The sequence below is a fragment of the Ruditapes philippinarum genome, unplaced genomic scaffold, assembly GCF_026571515.1.
Source record: "Ruditapes philippinarum isolate M1 unplaced genomic scaffold, ASM2657151v2 ctg1849_1_1_1_1, whole genome shotgun sequence".
Lineage (NCBI taxonomy): Eukaryota > Metazoa > Mollusca > Bivalvia > Venerida > Veneridae > Ruditapes > Ruditapes philippinarum.
In genome coordinates, this window is record NW_026862670.1 from 160,092 (window position 1) to 172,213 (window position 12,122).

A 12,122-nucleotide genomic window follows, 5' to 3' on the forward strand; every position below is an offset into this window, starting at 1 on the left:
GCTTTATATGTTTGGCTGCTATTAGATTTTTTTTCTGTACCAATATCCTTTTTAAACAATAAGTTGATTCGTTGATTTAGTAGAAATTTTAGATCAAAATTTGATTCTAGTGATGCTAGGGTGATTTATGCAGGTACGTATATAAAAACATGAGTCTTATATTTTTTGATGTTCTAAGTGTATTTACTTATTTACTTAACATATATGTATTTGGTCCACTTGTGTCCACTTTCTGATTTGAGTTTATTTGTTTGGTGGTGTGGATGCCAAGTATACGAGATTTTCATTCTAGCAGTATATTTCTAAGACTACGTTCGGTCGAATAATGAACTAATCAGTACACAAGTAGGAGGAGCTTAGTAATCATATTTGAAGGTAATGCAGCAATATACATTTAATAGAGAATTAGATATGACCCCCTCTCACACACACACCATTCGGCAATTTTTATAAAAATAATATGCATTGACCTGAATCAAAACAAGCCTTTTGACGTGTTGGTCTTTCTTTAGAATTTTTTTCTCTGCTTTAAACTGTAAGATATATATGAACTGATTCTTTTGAAAGTCTGCTGTTATATTTATTTGTTTTTTTTTTATTTTATTTGTTTTTATTTATACATTTTAGGAACATAGCACATGATACAAAATATAAAATAATACAGTTAAGAGATAACATATATAAATCATTTACAAATGTACATGTATTTAAAATGAGATCATATTTAACAGCATAAAAGAGCACACTTTTGTCATAAAAAATAAAATTAAAGGTACTATGCACCTATGGATAGCCCATTAAGCTAAATGCTTATTTCCAATGGGGTCCATAGAAATAAAAAAAACAAACAAAAAAACAACATAATTTACCCTTCCCCCATTCCCCCCCCCCCCCCCTCCAACAAAAAAAAGCCAAAAAAAAAAAACCCAACAAGATAGAAACTAAACCAACTAACTTGGGTCAAAATTTTGGTTGAAAAAGGAAATATATTTATAAAAGTATGCCCTTTTTAAAATAAGCCTAGTGTTACTATCACAGAAATATTAATTGATCACAGTGCCAAACACATTAGTTGTACACATATATATCTTCTGAAAGACTTTTATAACTTTCTAGTAGGTACTTTTAACAGATTTTTTGTTTTTCACAAAATTATTAATGGATTTTATATATTTTGGCAGGTCATTACAGTCTTTAATTCCATTATGATAAAAGGTTTGATTTCAGTTATATAGAAAGTATGCACTGACTTGACGGACAAACGTTTTGACTGTACTTTTTGTAGTGTTTAACCTATATATTTCACTCGTACGGAAAAGTACGTGAAATACGGCTTGTGTTGCCGTAAATGACAGTTCCTCCGACGAAAGAGTAAATTAATAGATTTTTCGTTTTTATAGTCTTAACTGGGCAATATATTTATACATATTGATAAAACACAACATTTCATATAATCTATGAAGCAGTTTGAACTCCCCGTTTCATTTGATACAGGGTGTTGTCCAAAATTACAAATAACCTACTGCCATTCGCACTCAATAATTGTCGAACTGTTGTGATACACTCGGTGTTTAAGGTTGTTAGGACCACAGATATATATGTACAATAAATATCTATATTTGGCTCCATGTTAGAACCTTGCTTTTAAACTTTAAATAATAACAGAATTGGAAATGTGTAGTTCGTTGATAAATAATAATATCACCTTAACAGTGAAAGACTTTATTTATGTCTGTGATTCTAATCAAAATCAAGTATGAGAGCAACAATTAAAATAGTTAATGATTGACAGGTACCTAGAGTCAGTGTATACCAAGTGCCGCACAGAACCCTGTTACTGCACACTTTAAATGAATTTACTTTGTTTTCATTTATGTTTCTTTCAACAAGATATGACATCATCTAGGATCTTGCTGTCAATACTCTCCCTTGAGAGTGCAGACGAAAACGTAGATTTATAAATGTATCTGGCTATGTGAATCACACAAAACAATAACTTATTCAGTAGATGTGGGCGGTTTAACCGGTATACCGGTAAACCACGGTCCAAGACATCTGCGGTACGTACCGCGGTACAGACCTGGAAAACCGGTACTTTTAGCTCTAATTTAAAGCAATTTAAGATCCGTAAAATGTACTTAATTAAAAAACTTTTTCTGTTGTATATGTTAATGTTTCTTTGAGTAAACCTTTTTGCAAACAACTTTCGCCGACTATTATCATTCTTCGATAGTTCTTAGCGAAAATTGAATGCTTTATCGATTACCGCATGTAAGCCAGAATTGTCGACTGGCATGATCACAGTTGAAGAAGCAAGAATTGTTGACTTAGTTACATTTCTTGTCCAAATATCGCTTATTTGATACGAAAACTAATCGTAAAGATTGATAATTCATGAAGGCATTCCTTGCATAAAATTAGGGTGTTACTATTTTAAGTATTTATATAAATAGCGACCAATCAGGCTAGGGGTTTTCCTTACGTCACGCACTTACTGCATGCGCATGGTAATTAACTAATTATAGAACGGCGTAGAAACTGGATTAAAAGTAATGTTCGTTCAACTAATGAATATTAATTAAGCAGTAACATGGTCAGCAGTTTTCTATGTGATCATTTTAATTTGCTTTTGGGGTACATGTTTGTTTTGGTTTTTGACACAGATTAATTAAATACTTTGCCCTTGCAATAAAAAAATACAATAACAGCTGGGACTCTGTTATAAAATTAACCGACAAATAAATATTTGTCATTGGCTAACGTGCGTTTGACCTATTATTTTATTAATCAATAAGCAATAAAAACATTTTATTTTTCCATTTTAACTATGCAATTTATACAACAGTTGTTAAATGTTGAAAGAGACCAATATGTAATTAAAAAACAACAACAAAAAAAACTGATCCATGACCCAATTAATTTATGATTGTCAACATGCGAAAGTACCTGATTGAAGAAAGTTAAATGATGCTTTGATTAATTAGTATTTTCTAGATCTGCTTAGATTTAATATTTGAAATTCTATACCAGCCTACCTTAATTGATACTTATTATTAACCTATAGCATACAATGAAAATCCGTGGTATACCGCGGTTTATACCGTGGTTTTTAGGAAAAAACCGTGGTATACTGTGGTATTTTCTTTCTGGCGGTACCCAACTCTATTATTCAGCAAGTAAACCATGCTAATTTCAATTTTAATATTGAGATTATACAATCATTTTAAGATATATTTGAATTTATTTATGGCAAATTTGCTGTTATGAAATATATGCACATGAATTAACATCTCCCAACTACCAAATGTCACGTCGAAATGACTTGACCTTTATTTTTTGTTTAAAATAATAGCAAATTTTAACTTTTAATTGAACAAGTCATAACTAAATAGTCAATAATAGATGAAGAAACTTTCAATAATAAATTTTTATGTCTATGTTTACTACCTGCTAGTGGTTAAAAAGTATGTTTCCTTAGTTTACTGTTTAATGTTTTCTTTGTGCTACTGTGCTTGCAAGTAGATGGTTGTAGACTGTAGTAAGAATGGGCATTAAATTTATTTGAAGTCCTGAAAATTTGTAAAAAGGTATATCTGAGCTGGAATTGAAGAGGCTTAATAATTTATAAAACATGTTTAAGATGTAAAATAACATTTCAGTATAAAAATGACCTTGTGTGCGTTTGCTTAAATGAAGCGCGCCTAAAAGTATAACCTACTTCAGATAGAAACGTTTTATTGGCATAGGACATAATTTTCAAAATAATGTCAATTGCAGTGAGTACATACATGTTATATTAAATGTGTATGATGCATGGGATACTGTATTGTTTTCAGGAATATATCAAATTTACATACATGTTCAAATGTACAGCACCCTCAATGTGAATCTGTGAAAAGAATATGTTTCCTTGGTTTTTACTATTTGAAATAGTAAGAGCCAAAAATGTTTAATGCCATAATTATGTTGGCATATGCAACTTTTAAACTTTTCATTGTTGTCTTTAATTTTTTTATTGCTGTTTTTATTACTTTTATTTACCAGACCGAAATGCTGATACTATGTAGAAGGAATTGTTCTGAGGTGTGACAGTGAGAATGATGAAAAATCTATGTGAATCAAAGAAATCTTTCTGTTTGTGTGAGTGAGGAGGTTACAAAGATGACAAGTCTCGAGGATGAGGCGATTGTTGAAGAGACTCAAACTGTTGAGCTTCATATGATGGAGATGAAGAAGTACCTGCCCATGTGTGTATGTAGTGGTTTGTTTATGAGAAGTGTCCTCTATCCATACAGTGTTATCAAAACAAGGCTACAAGTCCAGGCAGGAAAAGATGTTTATAAAGGGACATGGGATGCTGTGAAATGTATATCAAGAACTGAAGGTTTTAGGGGTTTTTACTCAGGGTTCGGAGTTCATCTGTTTTCAATTATACCTGGTTTTTGTTACATCAGTTCATATGAAGGTGTTCGCCACTATATGAATACAAAAACCAACTGGAATCAGGGATGGGCTAAATCCCTTGTTGGAGGATGTGTAGCTTCTGTAGTAGGACAGACTTTAGTGGTACCAATTGATATTATAAATCAGCATATCATGTTGTTAGGTAAAAATGATGTCAAAAAAACAAAAGCCAGGGAAAAATTAAGAACTTTGCAGGAAATTCACATTCCAGATGAATTACGACAGAGACGATTCGGAACTATTAAAGCTGTGATATCACATGTATATAAAGCTGATGGAATACTAGGATTTTATAAAGGGTACTTTGTCTCCATAGCAACCTTTGCACCAAACAGTGCGCTATGGTGGTTCTTCTATGAACTATATAAAGGTAAGTAAATTGGTTGACAAATAGAAGTTGTTTTTTTTTCTTTGGATATCACTTTTTAATTTCAATTATTAGGTTTGTACCAGTTATTGAAACTATGTGCAATATAGAGGACTTAGAATTTAATAGCAGGACAAGTTGTGATAGCTTAGTCCCTTATCTGTAATCCCTAAACCCCTTTGTAGTTAAGTAGGGGCGTAACAATACGGCAAAAACCGTATTACAATATATTGCCATTTTGCTGAAGCGTATTGCAATATATTGCAATACACTTCAGCAAAATGGCAATATGGTCGTGTATATGTCTTGATTTAAAGATGAAGTAACATTATATATTATTATTATATGTATATATTTTTAGTAAAAACTTAATAAAAATGTAAGGAATAAATAGAAAGTACATGTAAAGTGTCACACAATTTGATAAACAAAACTAGTCACGTGTGACCTTTCACATCTGGGCCGCTTATGTAAATTATGCGGCCGCTTATTGATTTTTAAGTGTACTAGTTGTCGGATACTTTAACCTTACGTTGGCGCCAATAAAATTCGCCAATTAAAGATTTTATGTGACATTTGTACAAAATTAGAAAGCAATTAATTGAAAATTATGATTTTTACAAAATACCGGTTTTCCAAAAATCGTACCGCGGTACGAAATTAATTTTTTCATATTGCAATATATCAGTATACCAGTAAACCATTACACCCTTATAGTTAAGTATTTGGTCAGTAACAAACCATTAAATAGATTTATTTCATTGAGAATCTTCCGTAGATCTGGCATCATATATGCTATGATCACAGAAGATAAACAAGTCTAGTTCCTGTTCGCACAAAAAAGGTACTTGTAAGTTAAAATAGAAAGGCTCTCAAGAAAGTTATAGTGATTAGAAATAGCAGATGATTATCATCACAAGACATATTACTCTAGGATTTGTAGACGCTTGCGAGAAGGTTACAGTGATTTCCTTTATCCACTGTCATGATATAGTATTATTAATAAGTATGCTATAGCAGGGACATTACACCTTATATTTTTATTAATGTAAGATTGAATCTTTAGTAGAGTGCAATGATCTTTATAATGTGATTGATTATATATGTAGTACATTGTACCGACATTATTATACTATAATCTTCCAGTATAAGTCTAAGTGAATGAGTAATACTAAGTCACATCAACACCGGGACAGGTTTACAATACTTTATTTATGTCCACTTGTTTAGGTCAATACATTGTACTTTACCTGCATGTAGGATTAAACGTCAAAATTGTCTGTTCCCTTCTATAGCACTTTTGTACCTGAATCAATGTGCAGAGGTATATATGAGGTTTTTTTACTATAGATGGGAAATCACCACATGACATGTCAGTTTTACTTGTAATTGGATAGCTAAAGATATTTAGCTAAACATTTTTTCTTCAGATAATTGATACATGGAGATAGAATTGAAGGGTATAAAAGTGTCGTTGTTATTCAAAAGTGTACTTTAATGGAGATACATGTTTTATATATTTACAGAGAAATTCCTGTCTGTGATCCCGGAAGCTGTGCCAAGATTATTGGTGATGTCGTGTATGGCGGCTCCGCTGGCTGGAGTGTCATCTGCAACTCTCACCAATGGGGTAGATGTCATCAGGGTTAGGATGCAGGTTTGTGATATGATAATGATTTTACTATTCTAACACAGTTTTGATGTTATTTTTAGCAATTTTTAAACAATGCATTTTGTAACATACAGTGCTACAGATAACATTTTGTATAGATTGGGTGATTACCCCTTGTTTTGTGATCTATTTGGTTTTTTCTATTTTCTTAGAGTTATTTCTGTATTTTTTACCCTACCCTCTCTAACCAATTTGGGTTTTAAGGCACGAGTTCATGTATTTTACCAAAAATTTCTAACTGTTGTATGTTTTGTATGGTCATAGAAAAGCTACTTACTACTATCCTTTATGGTTTATTGGCCTATGAGATTTCCAAGCTGCCTGATATAATTCAAAGGTTAAAAAAGTTTGAAACAGTATGATCTGCCTGATGTACGGCGTTAAGTATAACTTACGTCTTTACCCACCAGTTCCAATCTCCTTTGCATAAATAAGAATTTATTTACTTTTTCTCACCCTTAGTTATTATTTCTATTGGGTTTTTTTACATATTAATTGGGTAATAATGCAAATACCCCTGTTATCTGTAGCCCTGAACATATTTAGATTAGAGCTAGGATCTAGCTCAAAAACTTTGCTGGATGAATTTGCAAGTCACAGTTGTCAGCATCCACAGACTTAAAATTTGTCCTTGCTATTGACATTGCTCGTTTAGTTTTTAGCTCGACTTTTCTATGAAAAGGGGAGCTATCCTACTCGCCCCGGCGTCGGCGTCGGCGTTAGCGTTGGCGTCACACCTTGGTTAAGTTTTTCGTACCACCCCACTTTATTTCAGAAGTATTACAAGTATGGCTTTGAAACTTACCATACTTGTTCACCATCATAACCTCCATCTACAGACAAGAGTACATAACTCTGTCAAGGTTTTTGACAGAATTATGGCCCTTTTTTGACTTAGAAAGTGTATTGAGCTTGGTTAAGTTTTTTGTACCACCTCACTTTATTTCAAAACCATTGGAGGTATTGCTTTGAAACTGACCATACTTGTTTACCATCACGACCTTCATCAACAGACAAGAGGACATAACTCTGTCAAGGTTTTTGACAGAATTATGCCCCTTTTTGACTTAGAAAATACATTGAATATGGGTAAAATCCACTTATTGCCTTAACCCTTTGAGATATTGCTTTGAAACTTTTAATGCTATTTCACATCATTACCCCCATCTGTACGCAAGAGAAGGTAACTCTGTCAAGGATTTGTTTTAAAAATTAAGGCCTTTTATCGACTTAGAATCTTGGTTAAGTTTTTAGTACCAGTCCACTTTTTGACTGAACTGTTTGAGATATTAATTTGAAAGTTGGAATACTTGTTTACAATCATGATTCCCAAACATGTCCAGGAGAAGGTAATTCTGTCAAAGATTTTATTTGAATTATGGCCCTTAACTGTCAATGTTTTGTATTATAGGCAAGCACTAAAAAACTTAAAAAATCTAAAAAAATTCATTCCTATCCACTTGTTCACTTTACCATAAATTATGTCATATAAACATTGCTGAAATATTCAAGGGTATTGCCTTTTACTGCAAAAACTTTTTTTATTGGCAAGCAATAAAAAAGTCGAGCGCGCTGTCTTACGGACAGCTCTTGTTAATCGGGATCTAACTGGTGTCACTGCTGTGGGTCCGAATCATGACAGGGACTATGGATTCTTTCATGTTACATTTAGCCATATCGGTGGTTTTACTGAAGAATCCATTCATGCCTGAAATAATCATGCACCAAGGGGAACCTGATTTCTTCCGCCTCCAAAGCTGGCAGGTCACTTTATGACCTATACTGTGTTAGTGTGATGTGAAACCTAACCCTTATAAAACTTTAATCAACATTGAAGGTATAATTAAACTAAATGTCATTATAATTCACATGCTGGTTGTTCAGTGATATGTCATTTTGTTACTTTAGAAGAGAACATTTTTAAAGTAAAGAATTATATTTAGGCCCTAATTAGTACATATATAATGGAATACATCAAAATCACTTCCCTTTTTATAATATCTACAATATTCATCTTTAAAAATGTATGTATATGTATTAACTGTAATTACTTGCATGGAACTGTAATGTTTTAGATTTAAGGAGTTAAATACAGATTCAGTAAGATCTTCAGATGATTTTACATCTATACCTCACAGCTAACATTGACAAATAAATCTGAGTTCATAATTATATGAATTATGTTCATTTGATTCAATGAGCATATATTATTAATTTGCATGCCTTCACTTTACTTGTGAAATTTGTAATACTATATAGCAACATACTTTAGATAAAGGACCAAATGACAATATTACATTGTATTAATGTTCATGTATAATGTAATAATAATATTTTAACATCATTCTAACCCTTCTGCTTGACCCTACTAAATTGTGTGTGGTTTGTTTAATAAGCAGTAAATCTACAAAATTATTGTTTTACATTATCCATAAATAAGCTTCATATCACATGGGGATGGATAAAAATTCTACATATTTGCTCACTTTGCTTTCCTTTGAAAGTTCTACTGTAGCAAAAATGCTTTGATTTTAATCTGGTTGTTCTGTGTTCCATTACCCAACTCTGGTTCACCTTCAGTTTGATTAAATTGTTCCAATAAAAGATTGGCCGGTAGGTCAGAGATTTTTAGCTGACTAATCAAATTCCATGTTTTGGAGAGGCATTCAAGCAAATCATCATCTGTAGAAGAATTTCAACACAAAAACAATGCACAGATCTTTCAAATGTTCTTTGTATGGTACATCTACATTTGCCAGTTTTAGTAAATAAATCTATTCTAGGCTTCGAGTTTTTTACCTTAGAAAAACCTGGGTGCCTCTGTTTTTACCAGTATCTTGAATAACTACAAAATATGTAATAATTTGTCTACAAATGGTGGAAAATAGATTAAAAATTGATTCAGCTTCAAGAATGTAATAGCTAGGCCTTGATGGGAATGACATCTTTAAAAACACGCAACTTGTATTACATGAGGGTTAAAGACAGGTTTTTTTTAGTAGCACACGTTTAAACAGTAGATAACCCTGTCTGATATGTAAGACATTGTTGTTTATAATTGTTGATACTTATAGGCAGAAGAGTTTTGTTTATGAGATACACAGCTTATTGTACTTTGTTATTACAGGTAAAAGGTGGTTCTGCAAGGGAGACATTTACAGTACTGCTGAGAGATGAAGGTTACAAGTTCTGGTGGAAGGGGCTGACAGCAAGATTACTACAGAGTTGTGTCTCCTCTGTTCTCATCCTTAGTTTGTATGAACCACTCAAACGCTGGAGTCTTAAGGAAGAATATAGAGAGTCTTTCAAGTGGTGATAGTTGTTAGAATTATAAGTACGGAATGATAAATTCTTGTAAATAGTTTTAAAAAAATTTAGAAGACATTAGGGATACATTTCTCTGAAAAGTTTTTGATTATAGAGATTTTTTAAAATTTTATTTGTAGATGATTTTTACAAGGGTAATATTTATAGAGAATGGTTTTAATAATTAATTTTCAAACTCCGCTTATTATTTAGCTCAATAATTCGAAGAATGGGAGAGAGCTATTGTACTCACTTTAGTATTATCATAACACTTTGGTTAATCTTTTGTGTGCAAAGTGGCTCCAAAATTACTGAAGAGAATGTGTTGAAACTTCAACACACTTGTTTTTTGTGATTATCGAACATAATCGGTACATGTCCCAAAACTCTGAGTAACCCTTTTACAGGGTTATGTCCCTTTCCTTACTGTCAAGCATTGAGAATAGTCGAGCCTGCTGTTACAGACAGCTTTTGTTTTTAAGATGCATTATGTTAATTATCTTAACAATGTTTCAGAGATGTTTTCATAATTATACTGGTAGAAATTTGTTCCTTGTTTTGTTCTTTTGATACATGCTATAATATTTGTTTAAGGTATGATATTTGACATGTTATTAATCAAAGATATAATTTGAAATTTAGTATGTTACATTGACTTGAAGTCTCATATGATATAATATTGATAAATCCTTAATTGATAGTTTTCTGTATTATAAGTAGATATATTAGAACATAAAACTGGACAAACTGTTTATGATTTGCTGTGTTCTTGTACACAACACTGTTACATAATCTTTTATAATTGTATTCAGTTACTAAAATCATGATTTTTTCTAGTATTACTAATTTTTTTTTAAGTACTTTCTTAGTTTTATGTATAAAAAACCCTTAAAAGGACTACTCCAATGAGGTTATTTTTGACATGATGAGACTGGAATTTTTTAATTATTTTTATATCAATGATGTAGCTGTATACTGATAACACCTGTACAAAATTTAAGATCCTTTGCTCCATTTTGCTTTTCCAAAAAATCATTTTTTATTATACAATATGACTAAAATGAAAAGTGATTAAATGCTTTAAACCCAATTTGGCTAGGAAATCACACTAAATGTTTGATTATAATTTAATTCTTAATAATTTCTTTATTCAAAATACTTCCTATGTTATTCTGTTTTTAAATACCCTTGTGGATCTATGTTAGATTTTAAAATTTTATGTTTTTTAGGGCTTTTGAACTCGTGTGGAGCTAGCTCTTTTAAACTGAATATGCTGGAACTTTTCAAGCTAATTTATCATTAATGAAATGTAAAACAAGCAAACATTCATGCATGAGGAAAATAAGATATTGCTCTTTTTTGCATTCATATATTGGAATACAAAATTATAATAATGTGAAGAAGTCTTGTCTATGATATATGAGCCGTGTCATGACAAAACCAACATAATGGGTTTGCGACTAGCGATGGATCCAGACCAGCCTGCGCATCCGCGCAGTTTTGATCGCAAATGCACTATGTTGTCCATGCTGTTCGCTATCAGTCTTCTTCTTGTAATAGACTTGGTAAGCGAACAGCATTGATCCTGATCAAGACTGCGCGGATGTGCAGGCTGGTCTGGATCCATGCTGGTCGCAAAGCCATTATGTTGGTTTTGTCATGACGCGGCTCATATGTATTAAATAAATGTAATGGTGAACATTTGAAGAGGTATTATGTTAAGAGTTTAATGTTAGACTGCTAAACATGCAGACTTAGGTTAAAATTTTTGTTTGAACAATGTCTTACATGTATTTTACAGCAGGTGATTTGTTTGAAAATTAAGGGCATTATAGCTTGTTTTTTTAACTAGAATTATGGTTTATTTGCAGAATGTTTAAATCAATTGGTGTTTTAATGGATAGATGTAATTTGCTTAATATCATACAATTTTACATTGTATTAGGAGACAATATTTAGCAAAATTCATCATTTTACTTTGATTCATATGTCATTTACATTTCTGAAAAAAAAAAAAGTTCCTTGCTTTTTTTATACTCTAGATTTTTCTTTTTATTTGCATCTATCCCAGCAAACTCTTTTTTTCCATTTAATTTGCTGTAATTGTGAAATTTGCTTACTATACCAGTATATTATTATAACCAGATTATTGTTATAATCTACATGTATCTAGTACAATTTTTATTTGAGCCGCGTCACGACAAAACCAACATAGTGCGTTTGCGGCCAGCATGGATCCAGACCAGCCTGCGCATCCACGCAGTCAGATCAGGCTCCATGCTTTTCGCTGTCAGTTTCTCTACTTGTAATAGA

At 31.9% G+C, this 12,122-nt stretch overlaps 1 protein-coding gene across 2 annotated transcripts; it reads left to right on the forward strand.

Moving 5' to 3' along the window:
• The first annotated feature begins 1,338 nt into the window (after window positions 1-1,338).
• LOC132719845 (solute carrier family 25 member 44-like) lies at window positions 1,339-10,586 on the forward strand. Of its 2 annotated transcripts, XM_060703777.1 has the most exons (4): window positions 1,339-1,371; window positions 4,045-4,834; window positions 6,358-6,488; window positions 9,631-10,586. In XM_060703777.1, exons 2-4 carry the CDS (start codon window positions 4,162-4,164, stop codon window positions 9,817-9,819), a joined length of 993 nt encoding a protein of 330 aa, XP_060559760.1. In that variant the 5' UTR covers window positions 1,339-1,371; window positions 4,045-4,161; the 3' UTR covers window positions 9,820-10,586. The 2 variants fall into 2 exon arrangements, with proteins under 2 accessions (XP_060559760.1, XP_060559759.1); XM_060703776.1 differs by lacking the exon at window positions 1,339-1,371 and having other exon boundaries at window positions 4,041-4,834.
• The last annotated feature ends 1,536 nt before the right edge of the window (window positions 10,587-12,122 follow it).